Source organism: Myotis nattereri, assembly GCF_964212035.1.
Source record: "Myotis nattereri genome assembly, chromosome: 8".
In the NCBI taxonomy this organism is placed as follows: Eukaryota; Metazoa; Chordata; class Mammalia; order Chiroptera; family Vespertilionidae; genus Myotis; species Myotis nattereri.
This window is the reverse complement of record NC_138083.1, coordinates 35574382-35595537: the sequence shown is the minus strand read 5'-3', so window position 1 is coordinate 35595537 and position 21156 is coordinate 35574382. Positions and strand designations below refer to the sequence as shown.

The 21156-nt window shown below is 46.2% G+C and overlaps 1 protein-coding gene across 1 annotated transcript in view; it reads right to left on the bottom strand.

Annotated features, from left to right (window-relative positions):
* Positions 1-1215: 1215 nt before the first annotated feature.
* The window catches only part of CHMP4B (charged multivesicular body protein 4B), a 37676-nt gene continuing 17735 nt past the window's right edge, over positions 1216-21156 (bottom strand). Inside the window, exons 2-5 of the mRNA XM_081097955.1 lie at positions 6680-6857; positions 4330-4444; positions 3287-3413; positions 1216-2088 (exon numbers count right to left, since the gene is read on the bottom strand). Coding sequence (XP_080954081.1) covers positions 2021-2088; positions 3287-3413; positions 4330-4444; positions 6680-6857 — 488 coding nt within the window. The 3' untranslated portion in view covers positions 1216-2020. The remainder of the gene's footprint in view (positions 2089-3286; positions 3414-4329; positions 4445-6679; positions 6858-21156) is intronic.

Sequence of the window (21156 nt, the reverse complement as noted above, 5' to 3'; positions counted from 1 at the left end):
AGAACTTTCTAAACCATGCTGGGCGACCTTACAAGCTATATGAGGCAGCATAGGGCATTAAATAGTGTGCCCAAATTCATGTCTACTTGGAAATAAGGTCTTTGTAGATGTAATTAAGGTGAGGATCAAGGATGAGATCATATTACTTTAGGGTGGGCCCTAACAATGACAAGTGTCCATATAAGAGACAGAAAAGGGAGTCCTCTAGTCCCTGTCACTCACACCTGGTTGAGAAGCCCCTGAGGCAGCTGATAAGAGCTTAATGTCCACCTCGCACACCAATGATGCCCAGGGACCACCACCTGCAGGCTGAGGAGGTAAAAGCTGGCAGCAAGCATTGCTACTACATTCTTCTTGAGGTGGAAAGAAACTTTCTGACAATAGCCAGACCCAACCTCCATATAAGTCAGGAAATTTCAAGCCACTGTGGTCAAGTACCAATTCTATGCGTGGCAGCCATGGGAAAAGGAACAATGAGGGTTGAGGAACAAGGCATGCGCAACTTCACAGATAGGACCCAGCCCCTTTTTTCACAGGTGAGAAAATGAGATCCAAAGGGGGGGCAAACTTGCCCCAGGGCACCCACTGATTCATGGTAGTGTTTAATTGTGAGCTCTCAATTCTGCCAATCTGCATGCAGAATTAAAGATGAATATGCACAGATCTACTTTTATGAGGGAGAGGGTCCATAGCATTCATCAGATTCTCAAGGGAGTACAAGACTAAAGAAGAGGAGGGAGTGGAAGAGTCCAGGCCAAAGTCAATGGCAAGTCACCGCAGATCTGAGACTACAATTTGTGTCCTAGATTCTCAATTACTGCCCTACACTTGTTCCTCATGGGAAAGGCCATTTTCTTTAATGCACCTGATTGAAGGGCCTAGTTAGTAGAAACACCATGGTTTCCAACGCGTTTCCTGCTGGCATTGCCTATGGACACTGATAGAGAAGAACTAGGGAAGACTCTAGAGCTACAAAGAAGCAACTCACTCCTAAACTATTCCCAGAAGGCCCCCACGCAAGGTGAAGGCCACAGATGCATGGCTTTCAGAGCCTAAACACATTTCTAACAAGATACACTCTGCTCTTTGGTTCAAATTGTTGATTTAGGTCATGCTCAAGTCTTCTATATGTTTCCACAGGCTCCACTGGACCATGCTAGCCTGGAAAGGGTCAACTCCCAAAGCAAATGAGAGATTGAACACAACGGCAAAGTATGAAAATTAATTGAGATATTTAATAGACAGTGCAAACCATAATTTCATCTGAATATAAATGTATGCACATGTTTCCAATGAGTTATCTATCAGTTATCACAAACAGCAACAAGGACCTTAGAGCTATGTTAGAAAAACATATAGCTGGAATTTAACTCTAACAATCTCACTTGTTCTCAAGAGAACACCATCCATTTCATATCAGTATCACAAACTTCAAAAGACCAGGGAAGTGGAAGTGAGGAGTAGGCTAGAATAGGAAACACAGGGGCCAGCACACAGGTGATGGACAGAAATACAGCTCTTGAGGAAACCAAAATCAGATGCATTATTACAGCTAAGGACAAGGAAAAGCCTATGGTTTTTAAAAAACGACTTTTCTGCCAGTACCATACAAGTCTTACAAAGAGATGTGCGACAAGTCAACTGACTTAAAAAGACAGAGGCTACATTTTCAGATCATTTCAACTGCAAACAGTTGACCCTTTCCATTGAGGTTCAGCAGTGGAGTTAGCGTAGTCCAGAAGCTCAATGTTGGATTTGCAAATACAGTTTATTTTACAGAAATTCAACATTATAAACAGCAGGCACCTCCCATCCCACCCGCCCACCCTTAACCCCGCCCACCCCGCTGGGTACAGACCATGCTATGCAGAGTGAGCAGTGATGCAGCCCTACTGCTTTGGAGGGAGATTCGAGAGCGATGGAACCTGCCTGCACCACGTCCTGCCTGCCCTGCACACGCAAATGCCTGCCCATTTGCAGGTCACCAGAGTCTGTCTGGGCCCAGCTTGCAATGGACCAATTAATTAAAGCTTCCAGCCCAGGTCTCCAATTCCTTCATGTCGTCGTCTTCCTCTTCCTTCTTCTTGGCTGTGACAAGAGAAAAGGTAAATTAGAAGGGCTAGTTGTAGTCCTCTCAACTCATTCTGGCTGGGTGCCAGGACTGTGCCACATGGTATCTGCAAAAACAGCCCTGCCCTTGCAGCCACCTCATCTCCAGGCTATCAGCAGACTGCCACTCTGTGCCTAAAAGCTGCAACATAAAACTCCAGATAACCAGGCACACTTTCCCCAACACCTCCCTTCCACCAGCATCAGGGCCAGACAAAACAAGGATTCTACACTAAGAGTCAGGATTCAGGGGAGGCCTCAGTTCCAGAGTATCCAAGGTCAGAAAGAGAAGGAAAAATACCAGAACAGATCAAATCCTTGCCACTTCCCTTTCCCCCTCAAGTGTCTTGAACCACCTCTCCACACCTGTAGGCAACTTGCTGGACATTTGGACTCCTCTGCCCCTATTCCAGCCCCACCTGAACAGCTGACTCAACTCGAAGGGCCATCTCCTCCTTGAAACCAGGAGAATGAGGTGACTAGTCACTCTGCTCCCCGGGTACTCTCTATGCCAAATCAAACTGCTTCACCTTTTCTAGTTCTGTGTGGAATACTTCCACCCAAGCGTAAAATAATGGGGAAGGGAAGGGGAAGGAGGAACAGGCAGAAGGAAATGAAAGTCTTATAGAACCAGGACTTTTAAAAAGCCAAGCTATTTCCTTCCCACAGTGATGGCCTCCGAGGCCCCAGGCTTTTACAGATGCATACAGCACAGGATTCTAGACAGGGAGCAAGAGCTGTCCTGGAATTAAACTCTCACACCTTCTCCCAGGCCTTATTTGGTGACACAGGGAAAATCATTCTGGGTTCTCAACTGGGGGTGATACCCTCCCACATCCCAAAGGGGACATCTGGCAATATCTGGAGATAATTTTGTTTGTCACAATTTCGGAAGGGGTGCTACTGGCATCTAGTGGATAGAAGAGGCCAGGGATGCTATTCAACATGCACAATGTGCAGGACAGGCCTCCCACCCAGCCCCAGCCCTAAGGGCAATCTGGCTATGTCAACAGTGCCACGGATAAGAAACCCTGTTCTAGAGAGAACTAGGATAGGACAGTTGTCTCTGGGGCCATCACAACAGATCCCACCTGGTTCTCAACTCTGGACCCAAACTGAAGCCAAATGACCACGTGGCGTCATGGATGTGTCAGGACTCTGGATAAGAAGTACTCACTGGGTTTTGATGGTAGAGCTATAGAGGGAACATTTGGTAGAGGGACTGTTTCAGGTCCACTGATTTCCAGCAAATTCTTATCTAGTTCCTCCTGTTCTAGTTCTTCTAATTCTGCCATGAGTTCATCCTGGTAAAAAGAAACATAAGAATTAGATACCCTTGGGAATCCCAGCCTCCACAGCAGTATCTCTTGCCCGATGGCTGAGGGGACCCACACCCCTTCTGAGAAGGTCAGAGAAGAGATGAACTCCAGGTCCACATTCTGTGACTCAATTCGCTTCTATTGGTGAACATAATACACAATCGAGTAAGACTGGTGTCTCTGTCTGTGTCTGTGTCCTGCACTAGGGTGTGCGCACCTTGAGAAAAAGGACTGTATCTTTTCATCCTATTTCTTTATCTCAGAACTGGGTGCACTAAGTGAATGTGTAGGAATGTTTGCTGAATTGAAATAAACTTGCCTAGTCTATCAAACTACAGCTGGAAAACATGAAAACCCTAGTAGTGGCAGCTTAGGGTAGGAGCCACAGGCTGTTTAATCAGCTACACCATGGGAATCAGATAGCACAAAGAATCGGGTTCAATGAAGAGGGTCTGACACTCAGTGGACTCAAACCTAAGGCAGAATGAAGTACCTTCAACAGGGTCTATTACTGTATTTCAAAAATCTATGAGACTCACCAGAGTCCTACTTGCTATTGCAGAAACTGGTAGGTGGCCAAGTTCCAGACCAATTCCCTCAGGACTCAGATGTGCAGGTAACTACTTGTTGAAACCAATTATTGACCTAAAACCTATTGTTGGGTCCCAACAAAGGTTCCTTTACTTCACCTAACCTTCTACCCCCAACGCGAAAAGCGTCCCTCAAATTCGAGAATTAGGGAGGGTTAATACCATGCCCCATTTGTACAAATCTCTGGAGGGATAAGAACTGGTGATTTCGAAACCACATTCTGTCTGCGAGAGAGCCTTCCTTCACTAGCACATCAAAGGGCAGCCAGTGTCATTTGTAAAGCTTGTGTGATCTGCATGAAAACACTCACCTCATCAAACTCTTCTCCAAACCCTACAGGTTTTGAAATAGCTGTTGAAATCTCCTCTGCGAGTTCTTGCTGGTCAGCAATGTCCTGCATTAACTCATCAACTTTATCGATGTCCCTGTAAATGAAATGGACAGATGTCATATTAATGATCTGTCTATGAAAAGAGATTCTGTGAGACAGGAATAGAAACTCTATTCCACCCATCTGCTCCCAGCTCCACCCGCTACAATTACTCTCTGCAAGGAATTACTTTTTTGTCTTTATTCTCTTCCACTCGCCCTTTAAAACAGAGAAGCACAGAATCAAGAGGATGGAAGTGTCCTTAGGTATCAACTTAATCCAACACCGAAGGAAATAAGGCTCAGCAAAGCTAGGGGCTACAGTCATCGTCTCTCAGGCAAACCAGCAAACATGTCAGATGAGACCACAGGACTTTAACTGCTGGGCCAATAGCTCTTCTTCAAGCTCAAGGGAAATTCTTGAACAGGGTCTAGGATGGGGGAATGTGCTCTTTGTGTTATAGTGGAAGCAACAAATCATAAAGTCACAAGTCAAAATGTAGCCTCGCCACTTGACAGGTCCTTCCCATCAACTCAAATACATGTGTGGTCCTCTACTAGACTCCAAAGAAAAGGCAAACATGCAGAATTATTTCCTATACACTGTCAACCTCAATCATATAAACATACAATTAACATAGTATATATACATATACTTCAAAGTGTGCACAGTATTTACTGAGCTGTGCTCTGTACTGGCCATCCTGGAGAACACAGAAATGAAGCAGACATGGACCACACTGAGGAAGCTCAGTCCAATGAACACCCACCCCGAGATAACACCTCACTTAGTATTTTTTTTTTAAATATATTTTATTGATTTTTTTACAGAGAGGAAGGGAGAGAGAGAGTCAGAAACATCGATGAGAGAGAAACATCTATCAGCTGCCTCCTGCACATCTCCCACTGGGGATATGCCCGCAACCCAGGTACATGCCCTTGACCGGAATCGAACCTGGGACCCTTCAGTCCGCAGGCCGACGCTCTATCCACTGAGCCAAACCAGTTTCGGCGTCACTTAGTATTTGAAGGCTACTTTTCCTGCAGCCCCACACTTCTAGAGCAAAGATCAGCAAACTTTTCCTGTAATGGGCCAAATCGTAAATTTTAGAATTTGTGGGCCATTTGATCTCTGTGGCAATTACTCAACCCTGCGTAGCACAAAAAACACCATAGACAATATGTAAATTAATGGGCACAACTGTGTTTCAATAAAACTTTATTTACAAAAATAGGTGACAGGCCCATAGGCTACATTTTGCCAATCCCTATTCTATAGCGTGGCTGAGTACTCAAAAGGAAGCCAAAAGGGGCTCTAAGCACCGCTAAATATATGCTGCCACGTTCAAGCACTAAAAAAACTGCAACAATTTTGTTCATGGGAGAGGCCCTCATTTGAAACCTGGTGTTACCCTTGCCTTTATGATTGTAACAAGTTTGATTATCTAGTTGCTTAGGCCAATGTATATGAGGAGTAGCTACCTAAAGGAGGGGCTGCTAAATCAAGAACACTATCAATATGAGAGCCAAAGCCCGAAAGCAAGGGGGAGGCAGAAACTTCCATCAAAAGCATTCATAAGGCCCTAGCCGGTTTTGTTCAGTGGATAGAGCATCAGACTGTGGACTGAAGGTTCAATTCTAGTCCAGGGCACATGCCTGGGTTGCAGGCTCAATTCCCAGTAGGGGGCATGCAGGAGGCAGCCAATCAATGATTCTCTATCATCATTAATGTTTCTCTCTCTCTCTCTCTCTCTCTCTCCCTCTCTCTCCTTCTCCATTTCTCTCTGAAATCAATAAAATATTTTAAAAAAAGAAAGCATTCATAAGAATAGAGAGATCCAATGCCCTTGGATGTACACTTTTCAGGGCCCCCGATAGCATCAGGAAAAAGTCACAAACATTGGTTCTAATCCCAGTTCTATTCAAGCTCATACATAACCCAGGGCAAATCACCTCCCTTCTCTGGGACATGACTTCCCCACCTTGATAATCAGAGGCCTGGGTGAGAAGACCTTCTAAGAACCTTTCCAGCTTGAAACTCTGCTCATCACAGTAACTCTGAGTTACTCAGAAAATACTGCTTCACTCCATGAGATCTGCTTCCAAAGGCAGCAAGGTACATAATTCATTTTAGCAGGAGTTTCAAAAAGAATACAAATTAAAACAACCTGAGGTGCTTGAATGGATAAGTCAAGGGGACTGCCAAGGCCATGGCCTGAGCTCCAGGCATTACAGGGCCAGCATTGCCCTCCCACATGAGTGCCCCCCTCCACCAGCCAGTGGCCACGTACATGTTGTCATGGGCGGCTTTCATAGCCTTGGCGGCATAGCCCATGTTCTTGAGCACCTCGGTGTTGGTGTTGGCATTTTCCAGGGCCTCTCGCTGGAACTCGATGGTTGATAGTGTGCCGTCAATCTGTGCCAGCTGCTTTTCATACCTCTTCTTGCGCTTCAGTGCCTGGAGGGCCGCTGCATAGGGAGAAAACAGAGTTTCAGAGAGTCTAGACATGAAGTAACGTTCCGGATTCACCTGAGTCTTCTCTGTAATTTTTTAAAAATATATTTTTTAATTGATTTCAGAGAAGAAGGGAGAGGGAGAGAGAGAGAGAAACATCAATGTTGAGAGATCATTGATTGGCTGCCTCCTGCACTCCCCCTACTGGGGATTGAGTCCACAACCCAGGCGTGTGCCCTTGACTGGACTCAAACCTGGGACCCTTCAATCTGCAGGCCGACGCTCTATCCACTGAACCAAACTGGCTAGGGAGTCTCTCTAATTTTTTTTTTAATGTTTTTTTATTGATTTTAGAGAGAGAGAAAGAGAAACTTTCATCACCTACCTTCTACACACCCACTACTGAGAATCAAACCCGCTACCAGGGCATGTGCCCTGACCAGGAATTGAACCAGTGACCTCACTCAACCAACTGAGCTACAACAGCCAGGGCCCTTCTCTCAAATTTTAATGGATGCACCTCAGTTGTTGTTTCCACTATAACACAAAGAACATATTCAGTTTTCTGAGAAACTATACAAAATTCACGTGCAACCAAGCAAACAGGCAAAAGTTCACATTCTCTGATAGCACCCCCCAACACACACAAACACACACACATCAAATCATAAAGAGGTGTTCAGAGAAAGAATGTGCTTTGAGGTCAAACCACATTAGGTTCAAAACCCAGTTCACAGACTTAGGTGAGCTACTTAGCTTCCCCAATTGAGGAGTAAATGAGAGAACATAGCAAACATAGTAAACAACCTAGCAAAACATTAAACAGTGGACACACACACAAAAAAAAACACAACAGCCCTGACCGGTTTGGCTCAGTGGATAGAGTGTCGGCCTGTGGGCTCAAGGGTCCCAGGTTCGATTCTGGTCAAGGGCAAGTACCTTGGTTGCGGGCACATTCCCAGTAGGGAGTGTGCAGGAGGCAGCTGAATTGATGTTTCTCTCTCATTGAAGTTTCTAACTCTCTATCCCTCTCCCTTCCTCTCTGTAAAAAATCAATAAAACATATTTTAAAAACACACACACACAAAAACACAGCAGCTCTAATTATGATAAGGCAATTTTAAGGTATCATTTTATGTCAACTAAATTACAAAAACAGTAAATAATGACGTTACCTAGTGATGGATCAGTTAGGGTTAAAATGCTATCTCACTGTACATAGCTGACAACTGTAACTTGTTATAATGCTTCTGAAAAGTAACATGGCAATACACAGCACCAGCCATAATGACATTCCTGCCCTCTGACTCAGTAACTTCCTTCTGGAAATCTATTCAACAAAAGCAGAAAGCCCCATGACTGAAGATGGTTACTATAGCATTCTCTATCATAGAAAACACAACAGAATAAAGACAGAACTCCCTGCCAGGGACAAATCTAGAGTGTGACCATTCAGTCAAGTCAATGTCATCACCTATCTTGGTTTCTGGAATGTTAAGGCTATAGAGATAATCTTGCTTTAAATCAGAGTTAGGATAGGCAATTTAATCATGGTGAATTTGTGGCTGCACAGGGGCCAAAACCACATTTCCTACTCAAAACCCAGGCTTCCTCGCTTACTGTCCCAATTTTCTCTTTACACTGAAAATGGTCTTTAGCACACATCTTAGATGGGCATCAAAGCCAGAAAGGAAGCTCAGCACAGACTCAAGAAGAATGAATGGGCTGAGTTGGGAATGCTGCCCAGCCCCTGCCTTGGCCTGGACAGCATTAGCCTCACATCCATACAGACATACATATGCACCCAAGCATGCATGCCCCTCATGCCTACGGGCTTCAGACTAGAGTCATCTCCTGTAGGCTCTAAGCAACAGTCAATCATTTCCTCCATATGTTACATGAATAGGTTCCATGCTCCTTCCACTCACACTCCCTGTTAGCCTAGGCCAGTGGTCAGCAAACTCATTAATCAACAGAGCCAAATATCAACAGTGCTTCTTCAAAATAGACTCGTCCAGGCTGAAAACCGACTTCTGCGCATGGGCCACAAGTTTCAATCGCACTGTACGTGCGCGCCCGCACATGGTATTTTGTGGAAGAGCCACACTCAAGGGGCCAAAGAGCCGCTTATGGCTCACAGGCCGCAGTTTGCTGAACACTGGCCTAGGGTTATGTCCTAAAAACCAGTTGCCAGCCCTAGCCATTTTGGCTCAGTGGATAGAGCATCAGCCTGCGGACCAAAGGATCCCAGGCTGGATTCTGGTCAAGGGCACATGCCTGGGTTGCGGGCATTAACTCAGGTCACCAGGTGGTAAGAAGCAGAACCTCAGTTTCCTCATCTGCTAAAAAGGGTGATTATTTCTACCTTAAAGGGTTGTTGTGAGGTACATATATAGCACGACCCTTCACTGTTCCCCCTTCCCACCTGTAGAATTCACAGTCTCTTTCTTTCCATGCAGTGAACTCTCCAGGATGGTGTCTGGCAGGGATAGTTGATTTACCTTAATCTAATGTCTATGTGTATTTCTTAAGTAACTGAGAACTCCTAAGAGAAAGGGTACATGATTAATTTTTCTCCTCCATACATGGTTTGAGTAAAGTAACCTTAAAATTAGACATGGGGTCAGCATTTGGGCTGCAGAATATGTGCAAACATATTCACAGCACTGGAACTACTCTGTATCTTACAATATTCCTCCATCCCAACCTTATTTCTGACCAACAAAATCTGCTTCTATATGTAGCCAAAGTCCAAAGAGCCAAGCCCAATATCGTACACATAAATATATGCTGGATCTTAGTGTCATGCCTTGTACTTCTCCAAATTCCTGATGGTTAATTAAAAAAACAAGTACTTTATTCTCATCACAAGAAAATAAATTAATCACCATGAGGTGACGGATATTAACTAAACTTATTATAATAATCATGTTATAATCTATCCTATCTAATCATAGACAAACATGGTAATTAACCATACCTCCAACACGCTTCCCATTGGCTAATCAGGGCGATATGCAAATTAACTGCCAACCATGATGGCAGCTGGCAGCCAGGCAGCTGAAGCGAACAGGAGGCTTGCTTGCTCCAGTGATGGAGGAAGCGAAGGTTCCCCGCCTGCTGCTGCCGGCCTCTGAGCTGCACTCTAAGAAACAATGTTGCAATTATAGAAGCTAAACAAACCCCAGAAACCTGCTTTCAGCAGCAGAGGTCTCAGAGCTGGAGCCGAGCCTCAGAGCTAAAGCCAGCTCTCAGTTCCAGTGACAGCCATAGAAGGTAAATAAATCCCAGAATAAAAAAAAAAGAAAAAAGGAGAGGTTGGGAGCTTCAGTCACCCGCCAGCCTGAAAACGGCCCTCAGCCCCTCACCCAGACTAGCCAGGCACCCCAGTGGGGACCCCCACCCTGAAGGGGTGTGACCAGCTGTAAACAGCCATCATCCCCTCATCCAGGCTGGCCAGGCACCCAAGCGGGACCGCACCCTGATCCGGGACACCCTTCAGGGCAAACCAGCTGGCCCCCACCCGTGCACCAGGCTTCTATCCTATATAGTAAAAGGGTAATATGTAAACTGACCCTAACAGCAGAAGGACTGGGAATGACTGGTCACTATGACACACACTGACCACCAGGGGCAGACGCTCAATGCAGGAGCTGCCCTCTGGTGGTCAGGGTGCTCCCACATGTGGGAGCTCTGCTCAGCCACAAGCCAGGCTGATGGCTGCCAGTACAGCGGTGGTGGTGGGAGCCTTTCCTGCCTCCTCAGCAGCGCTAAGGATGTCCGACTGCAGTTTAGGCCTGCTCCCCGCTGGCAAGTGGACATCCCCCAAGGGCTGCCGGGCTGCCAGAGGGATGTCTGATTGCCATCGTAGGCCCAATCCCCCGGGGAGCGGGCCTAAGCCAGCAGGTGGTCATCCCCTGAGGGGTCCCAGACTGCGAGAGGGCACAGGCCGGGCTGAGGGACGCCCCCCTCCTCCCCGAGTGCACAAATTTTTGTGCACCGGGCCTCTCGTATATATATATATATATAAAACCCTAATATGCAAATAAACCGAACAGCGGAACAACCAAACAACTGATCACTATGACGTGCACTGACCACCAGGGGGTGCATGCAGAACATGGGAGGTGTCGGCAGTAGGTGGCAGAGCACAGAATATGGCGAGCATCATCCGTGGTGGGATGGTGGAACAGCTGAGTGGGGGCGCCAGACCAAGGCGGGGCGCCGGTCGCTGTCATTAGGATGAGCCTCCGCTGGTTACTGAAAATTCTTTGCTCCCATGTGCTGCAGTCCCAGCGGGTGCTCACACCTGCTGCCAGCACCTGCACCTGCTGCCAGCGCTGGCCCTGATCACTCGGTGCTGTCAGTGGGTATGAGCAGTGGCTGCTGGCCCCGATCACACCTCCGGGCTTCTCCACCTCCCCCTGCTCCTGAGAGGCAGTTGGGGCAGCAGCCGCCACTCACACCTGCTGACGGCACCGGCCCCGATTGCTCTGTGCCATCAGCGGGTACAAGCAGGGCCAGCACTGTCAGTGTGTGGGAGTGGCGGGAGCAGAGCTGCCGGCAGACAGGGGACTGGGGGCCGTAGCGGGAGGGGCTGGGCGGGGGCGTGGAGGATGGGCCGAGACCTGCCCCTGTGCCTACCGTAGCCTCGCAACCCACAGTTCCTTTCAAGGTGCACAAATTCGTGCACTGGGCCCCTAGTATTATATATGTATATCAAATCAATATGTTCTACACCTAAAACTAATACGATATTATGTCAATTATATCTCAATAAAACTGGGGGAAATGGAAAAAATAACCCATGTACTGAGTTAACAAGGAGTGCATATAAACCAAATATTCAAAGGGGCAAAGAGATCCCTTTTCTGCCAAAGAACCTCAGTGTCATTCCTAAGCACAATGGCTTTAACTGAAATCTAACCCAGACCAATAGCAGTTTAAGAGGTTGCTTTTAGCCCTGACTGGTTTGGCTCAGTGGATGGAGCGTCGGCCTGCAGACTGAGGGGTTCGGGGTTCGATTCCAGTCAAGGGCATGTACCTTGGTTGTGGGCACATCCCCAGTAGCGGATGTGCAGGAGGCAGATGATCGATGTTTTTCTCTCATCGATGTTTCTAACTCTCTGTCCCTCTCCCTTCCTCTGTAAAAAATCAATAAAAATTTTTTTTTTAAAAAAAGAGGTTGCTTTTAGATGGGAAAAAACAGTCTTCAGAATCTCCACATTTAATTATGCCTTTGCTGGTTCCAAGAGAGTAATTACAGAATCTAATAACCAGCTTTATTGGCTCTGAAAGCTGAAGCAAAAACAACTTCAACCATGTCGAAATAAACATTGGTCTCCAGACAGTTGCTTCATTAGACACTTTGAACAGCTACTTGAAGAAAAAATACAGAAGAGATACCCTAAAAAGCAGGGAGACCAGTGGAAAAGATATTCACCCAAGACCAGAAACTCCTTCTGCAAAGGCATCTGTTAGTAACTGTACAGAAACCATTTTCAGAGAACACACCAGTTCAATACAACTAGATAGGGCATTCCTTTCTTCTAGGCAAAAACAGACTTGACTTCTCTTTCAAGGGTTTCTGAGGAGTGTCAGTTTGCTTGCCCTGACTTGGGGCATTTAGTACAGGGTCATTAGCCCAGGGCATCTCAATAGATGCTAAGAAGTCATAACTGCACACTCATTGCTTGTATACAGAGAGACTTGAGCATTGGTGGGAAGGAAGGTCCAGTAATACCATACCCTCTCACTAACTGAATGATGGTGTCTACAGTTCTTTCAAAGACCCAAGGTTCTACATCTGAATTCATCTAGCAAAAGGCATAAGGGCTGAGAGGGAAGGAAGAAGGTGCTGCTTCTTTCTCAGTCCCAGCATGAACTACACAGCAAACATGAACATACACACAAATGTAACATTAAGGGAGAATTCTGAAGAACCTTCAGCAGGCTGGTCATGGCAGGGTTCCTGGCAGGCAGGGTGCTGAGTAAAGCTGAGGGAATAATCATTCAGATTCTCCTTTCTCATTATGCCCATAAATAAACCTAAGATATTCAGGGTACTATGTCGCAGGATACTCAGGTGGGTCCAGTTAGTTACAGGGCCTGTTCTTCAGTCATATTGGAAAACCTAATTCATGGGTTTGGGGTATTCAGAAGGATCTTGTCTCAATAGTAGGGTCTAGCCCAGGGGTGGGCAAACTTTTTGACTCGAGGACCACAATGGGTTCTTAAACTGGACCGGAGGGCTGGAACAAAAGCATGGATGGAGTGTTTGTGTGAACTAATATAAATTCAAAGTAAACATCATTACATAAAAGGGTACGGTCTTTTTTTTTTTTTTAGTTTTATTCATTTCAAACGGGCCATATCCGGCCCGCGGGCCGTAGTTTGCCCACGGCTGGTCTAGCCCTATCTATAATAATAAAAGCATAATATGCTAATTAGACCGGACATCCTTCCGGATGAAGCCATGGCAGCGGGGGCTGAGGCAGAGGCAGCCGTGGCGGTGGCTGGAGCTCAGCCCCTTACACGAATTTTGTGCATTGGGCCTCTAGTCCTATATAATAAAAGCCTAATATGCTAAGTGTCCGGCTGTCCGGTCATCTGTTCAATCAAAGCATAATATGCTAATGATATGCTAAGGCCGCTTAACTGCTCGCTATGACGTGCACTGACCACCAGGGGGCAGATGCTCTGACTAGTAGGTTAGCTTGCTGCTGGGGTCTGGCCGATTGGGGACTGAGCTATATGGGCCGAACATGCCCTGGAGTCCTTCTGCAGTCCCTCCCCAGCTGGCCAACCTCCCGCGTCCCTCCCTGGCCCTGATCATGTACCGGTGGGGTCCCTCGGCCTCACCTGTGCCCTCTCGCAATACGGGACCCCTCAGGGGATGTCGGAGAGCCAGTTTCGGCCCAATCCCGCAGACCAGGCCGAGGGACCCCACTCATGCACGAATTCCTGCACCGGGCCTCTGGTATTAGATAAACATTGCGCTGGGCCCAACTAACATCTTAAAAATAAGACCAAAAAGGACAAACTGTTACCAAGGGAATAAACTATTCCCAAACAAAGCTTGAGAATATTTATAGAAATACAGAAATACCCAGTACCTAACAAGGTAAAATTTACATTCAACACCCAATCAAAAGTTACCAGGCAAAGAAGCGGGTGAATACTATCCGTAACACAGAGAAAAATCAAATCAATTCTAAGTAACCCAGAACTAATACAGATGGAGAGTTAGCAATTTGCTATGGAAGCAGGGACAAAAATGATACACTCCCAAGGTTGAAGAAACTCACTAACCATCAGAGAGGACAATGTGATATGATGACAGAGGTAACAACAGGGCACTCTGGGAGCCTAGAGGAAAAGAACCTAATCTTTGGAGCTATCACATATTTAAAGGATGATAAAAGATAGACAAGAGGGACATATCCCAGGCAGGAGGAAAAGAGGCATGAGAGAATGGGGGAGGGGGCAAGGAATGATAAAAAGCTCCAGAAAGAAACTCAAGACCAGTCTTCTTTGTCTTGTTAAGGAGCTGTTGGACTTGATCCCAGGTTAGAGGGAAGCTATTGAAAGATGAAAGCTGAAGCAAAAACAACATGATCAGATCTGCATTTCAGAAAGATCCCTCTGGCTGCTATGGGGAGAAAGGACTGGCAACCACTGCACTAATCCACAGGGTTTGGATTTCAAGGACCTGAACTAAGGCCACAGCAGAGGATCTGACCAGAAGAGGATCAACTTGAGAGACACTAGGAGGGAAGATCCCACGGGCCTGCAAACCTGTTTGAATACGCAGGGTGAAGAAAAGGAGAGGGAGTCAGAAACAAAGAACAGGTTCCCAGCAGGAGAACCTGGATGGCTGAGATGCCATTCCTCTGAGAGACTAGTGACTTAGAGAACAGCAGCTGGGTCAGGAAAGGAGAAACCATTCCCCCCAGGTCTTTCTGTGAGGCTCTGGACTTCAAAATTTAGATCAGTAGCTGAAATCTGAATTAAAATTTTCTAAATCCATATGATCAAGATAGAAAAGTTCAGGAATTTCTGAGTGGTTCAAATCTAAATAATTTTAAAAAATATATTTTATTGATTTTTTACAGAAAGGAAGGGAGAGGGATAGAGAGTTAGAAACATCCATGAGAGAGAAACATCCATCAGCTGCCTCCTGCACACCCCCTCCTGGGGATGTGCCCGCAACCAAGGTACATGCCCATGACCGGAATCGAACCTGGGACTCCTCAGTCCACAGGCCGATGCTCTATCCACTGAGCCAAACTGGTCAGGGCTAAATAATTTCTTATTAAACTGAAAAGAGCACAGGATTCAAAGGTAACCTAACCATTACCACTTATGAATGTATGTGTCAGGAGAATACCTAGTACGTGTTTATAATTTACAGAGACTATCTCTGGGCCTTATAATTGGTTACTCTGGGAGACATCCTGAATGGCTAGGGCAGGAAAGGAACTTTGCAAATTATGTACTATTTGCAATACATCTAATCAAAATAAACAAAAAAGTAACTTAAATAAAATAGCCAATTTATTCCCCATCCCTAGATATGAAAAGGCAGTTATAGTTAAAATAGCAAATATTTACTTAGAACAATTTAACTATGCCTGGCACTGGAGCTGTGGTCTGGTCCCACCAGTGGAGTAAAGGCATTGATTGTGCTCCTCTCCCCAATCTCCCAACATGCCAGGTCTGAGGCTGGATGCTCTTAGCTGGGCTTATTAGGGGTGACCAGGTCCTTGGCTTCCATTCCCAGGCTGCGATGAAATGGTTCTTTCCTGATTGGCTTTTCTTCCTCCACTTCCATCTGAATCCACACCAACAAGAGCCCCCTTCTGCCTGAGCAAGCATGAAAGCACCCTGGCAACTGCGACGACAGAGGTCGGGGGCTGGATTTTTTTGTAGGGAAATAGGGAGGGGGAAATTGCCAGCAGAAAAACACTTCCCAGTGTTTTTCCAAAGCAAGAGGAAAACCAAATCAGCCTTTTCTCCTTTTAGAATCAGACATGATGATGGGTTGTAGAGACAAATCACTCTCCTTGACCAAATAGCAGCAAGGAATGAAGGGCAAAAGGAGCCACAAGAATCTGGTGCCTTTCTGGGGAGAAAAACTTGCCTTAGTCCCCCAAAATGGGGACAGAGCACCTCAGAGTCCTGGAACTCTAGTGCACATCTCTATTTTCACACTGCCTGTAATTTAATTAGAATGGGAGCTCCTGGACGAAGGGACTATCTCCCTATCTCAGTATCCTTGGTACAGAGTAGGTGCTCAGAGAAATGGTTGGCTGGACAAACATACTCCTGGAGAGTAAATCTGACCTTGTTTCATTTGTTTCTAGGGCAAAGGAAATTAAGGAGAAAATAAAACAAATGGGACTACATCAAAATAAAAAGTTACTGAACAGCAAAAGACACCATCAATAAAACGAAAAGGGAGCCCACTGTATGGGAAAACATATTTGGCAATGATACATCTGATAAAGGGCTAATATCCAAAATATAAAATGAACTCATACAACTTAACAAAAGGAAGACAAACAATCCAATTATTAAAAAATGGGCAAAGGACCTAAATAGACACTTCTCCAAAGTGGACATACAAATGGCCAATAGCCATATGAAAAAATGCTCAAAGTCACCAATCATCAGGCAAATACAAAGTAAAATGACAATTAGGTATCACCTCACACCTGTCAGAATGACTACCATCAACAAATCAACAAATGACAAGTGCTGGCAAGGATGTGGAGAAAAGGGAACCCTAGGTACACTGGCTGGTGGGAATGCAGACTGGTGCAGCCATTATGGAAAACAGTATGGAGTTCCCTTAAAAAATTAAATAATGGAACTGCCATTTGACTCAGTGATCCCACTTCTAGGAATATATTCTAAGAAACCCGAAACACCAATCATAAAGAACATATGCATCCCTATGTTCATAGCAGCATAATTTACAATAGCTAAGATCTGGAAACAGCCCAAGTGTCCATCAGTAGATGAGTGGATAAAAAAGCTGTAGTACATTTACACCATGGAATACTATGCAGCAGTAAAAAAGAAGGATCACTTATCCTTTGAGACAGCATGGAGGGACCTGGAGTGTATTATGCTAAGCAAAATAAGCCAGTCAGAGAAAGACAAGTATCACATGATCTCACTCATATGTGGAATCTAATGAACAAAATAGATCCAGAAACAAAGAAGCATAGAACAGACTGCAAAATCTCAGAGAGAAGGTGGGGGGAAGGAACTGGGTGGAAAGAGATCAACCAAAGATCTTATATGTATATATGCATAACCCATGGACACAGACAATAGGGTGGTGAAGGTCTGAGGCTGGAGGGGGGAAGCTAGGGGCAAGCTAGAAGGGGTCAATGGGGGGGGAGGGAGGGAAATGGGGACACATGTAATACTTTCAACAATAAAGATTTAATTTTTTTAAATGGTAAATTTTATGTTACATATACTTTAACACACATACAAAAAAATATAGATCAGTTCATGAGTTTGCTATCTGGTCTTCCCTGCTGAACAATCCTATATAACAGTAACGGCGAACCTATGACACGCGTGTCAGAGGTGACACGCGAACTCATTTTTTTGGTTGATATTTTTTGTTGTTAAATGGCATTTAAATATATAAAATAAATATCAAAAATATAAGTCTTTGTTTTACTATGGTTGCAAATATAAAAAAATTTCTATATGTGACACAGCACCAGAGTTAAGTTAGGGTTTTTCAAAATGCTGACACACCGAGCTCAAAAGGTTTGCCATCACTGCTATATAATAAAAGCCTAATATGCTATGTGTCTAGTCATCCGGTCATCTGTTCAACCAATCAAAGCGTAATATGCTAATGGTATGCTAAGATTGCTCAACTGCTCACTATGATGTGCACTGGCCACCAGGGGGCAGACAGTTGAGCAGTCAACCAGTCACTATGACATACACTGACCACCAGGAGGCAGATGCTCCGACCAGTAGGTTAGCTTGCTGCTGGGGGTCTGGCTGATCAGGACTGAGCGAGACAGGCCAGACACACCCTGGAGCCCTCCCATAGTCCCTCCCTAGCTGGCCAACCTCCCACATCCCTCCCCAGCCCCAAATGTGCACCGGTGGGGTCCCTTGGCCTGGCCTGCACCCTCTCGCAATCCCCTAAGGGGGATGTCAGAGAGCCAGTTTTGGCCCGATTCCACAGGCCAGGCCGAGGGACCCCACTGGTGCAAGAATTTGTGCACTGAGCCTTTAGTGTAGCTTATAATCATACTAGAGGCCCAGTAAACAGATTCATACACTGGTGGGGGGTGTGGCCCGCGGGGATCGGTCCTCTGTAGGAGCGCCACTCCTCCCCGTCAGGAGCAGCCACTCATCCCAGTCAGCCGAGTGGCACCTCCACTGTGGGAGCACATTGACCACCAGGGGGCAGCTCCTGTGTTGAGTGTCTGCCCCCTGGTGGTCAGTACACATCATAGCAACTGGTCATTCTGGTCATTCAGCTGTTCGGTTGCTGGGCTTTCATATATATACTAGAGGCCCGGTGCACAAAAATTTGTGTACTCGGGGGAGGGGAGGTCCCTCAGCCCGGCCTGTGCCCTTTCTGTCTGGGACCCTTCAGGGGATGACCATCTGCTGGCTTAGGCCTGCTCCCCAGAGGATTGGGCGTAAGCTGGCAGTCAGACATTCCTCTGGCAGCCCGGCAGCCATCGGGGGATGTCCACTTGCCAGCGGGGAGTAGACCTAAGCTGCAGTCGGACATCCTTAGCGCTGCTGAGGAGGTGGGAGAGGCTCCCACCACCACCGCTGTACTGGCAGCCATCAGCCTGGCTTGCGGCTGAGCAGAGCTCCCACATGTGGGAGCACCCTGACCACCAGAGGGCAGCTCCTGCATTGAGCGTCTGCCCCCTGGTGGTCAGTGTGTGCCATAGTGACCAGTCATTCCCAGTCTTTCTGCTGTTAGGGTCAGTTTGCATATTACCCTTTTACTATATAGGATAAAGGTCTGGTGCATGGGTGGGGGCCGGCTGGTTTGCCCTGAATGGTATCCCGGATCAGGGTGGGGGTCCCGCTTGGGTGCCTGGCCAGCCTGAGTGAGGGGCTGATGGCTGTTTGCAGCTGGTCACACCCCCTTCAGGGTGGGGGTCCCCACTGGGGTGGCTGGCCAGCCTAGATGAGGGGCTGATGGCTGTTTTCAGGCTGCCCGCACCCCCTTCAGGGTAGGGGTCCCCACTGGGGTGGCTGGCCAGCCTGGATGAGGGGCTGATGGCTGTTTTCAGGCTGTCCACACCCCCTTCAGGGTGGGGGTCCCCACTGGGGTGCCTGACCAGCCTGGGTAAGGGGCTGAGGGCCATTTTCAGGCTGGCCAGTGACTGAAGCTCCCAGCCTCTCCTTTTTTTTTTTCTTTTTTATTCTGAGATTTATTTACCTTCTATAATTGAAACATTGTTGCTTTCAGGCTCAGAGCCGGGCCGTGGCAGGCAGGGAACCTTGGCTTCCTCCATCACTGGAGCAAGCAAGCCTCCTGCTCGCTTCAGCTGTGTGGCTGCCATCTTTGTTGGCAGTTAATTTGCATATCACCCTGATTAGCCAATGGGAAGCGTAGCGGAGGTACAGTTAATTACCCTTTTTGTCTTTTATTAGATAGGATGAGAATAATAAAACTGGAGCACTAACTCCAAACTGAACAGAATAACCAGAAACCAAAATACTTGGGGGAAAATAATTTATATTCTCTTAAACAATATACACAAGTGTTAGATTACAATCTGGTTGTGAAGAAAGTAATGTCAGAAAGCAGGCTTCCTACCAAGGCTTAGGGTCCCTTGTAGCAATTAGAAAACAAAAGATAAAGAGGATAAATGCTGAAAATTCTCTAGCCAATTAAAATTCCTTATCCTGGCTTCAGTAGCCCCTTTACGATAGGGCTCCCAGGACTCTCCACACAGATTGACAGGCAGCCTCAGAGTCTTCTCTGTCTCCCCACCTCTGGCACTTTGGTTTTTCCGGCTCCAAATGTTAAGGGGAAACTGCCACTCCATTCACCCTTTGCCTTCTGCCTCACCACCACCCTCTCCCAGCCAAGCTTCCTTCCAAATCCCACTGAACACTCCAGACAATCTCTGTACCCCAACAGACAGTTCTGTTTCCAGCTCTCTGGTCAAATCAAAGACTTAATTTTCCTTATCTGTAAAATGGGAGTAGGGAACGGACCCACATGATCGAAGTCTCGTGTTTCCCAGACATAGTAACTCATCAGCTAGGCTGAGTCATCCACCCTTCTTTCTTTCTTATCTACTGTCTACCCACGAACAAGATATAGCTCTATAATGTCCAGTTGTCCTAGCATGTCTTCATGCTGACTGTCAGGCACTGGTCTTCACGACCTTGGAGACTATTTCTTTAAAGAAAGGGATCATTCTGTATCTGCTTTGGACATGACCTTTTCCCTCCTACCAACCACAGAGCTGTATGCCTTTATTAGCAACTAAAACAAAACCAAATAAAAACTGCTTTCTCATACAGGAAAAAGATCAGGAAAGTCTTTCTTGAGTCTGTTTTCACTTAAGATACAGAAAATTATGTTTTAAACTACTGGATCAAAGTGGGCAGAAAAATTCAGGCCAAAATTAACTCAAGGTAGACTGACTTGTGGGCTTATGGGTCTTATGAGTCTTAAAACCCAAGACAGAAGGAAGTCAGCTCCTAAGAGCCTGGGGGGCCAAAGAAGCGGGAGAAAGTGCCTCTTGTGTTTGCTTTCCTCCATACTGTCTGTGTTCTCTCCTGCTTCCCAAAAGAGAAGGTAAGGCTGAGCAAATACTACAGATGCGGATTTTCAGCGGGGTTTGCACCTCTCCAAGTACCCAACAAGGTCTGAGAATACAAGAACTGGCTAAGGGATTGAAAATCCATAATCTGGCTCCTTTGCTGTATTTATAGACAGAAGGGCGGGGAAAATTCTGTGTCTACATAAATATACACACCCTCTTCTCCCTGAAAGAGGCAGCCTCTTTCCTTCAAGCTGCCTCTCACAGCCTTTCTCACTTTCTCCCTTGGACACTAGTCATGATCCCTGATGGGTGGTGAGACTGAGACAGCGGCCAACAATTACCAGCTTCTGTACTCCCAGTAATACCTAACACAGAGCCCTGCACAGGTGTTTGGGAAACAGACACTAAATGAGTAATAGAGGATAATATCCCGCTCTCTTCTCAAGTCCTAAGCTACTCTAAAAATTATCAAGACTGCTGGAGTGCTGAAAATGTTCTGTATGATCTGGGTGGTGGTTAC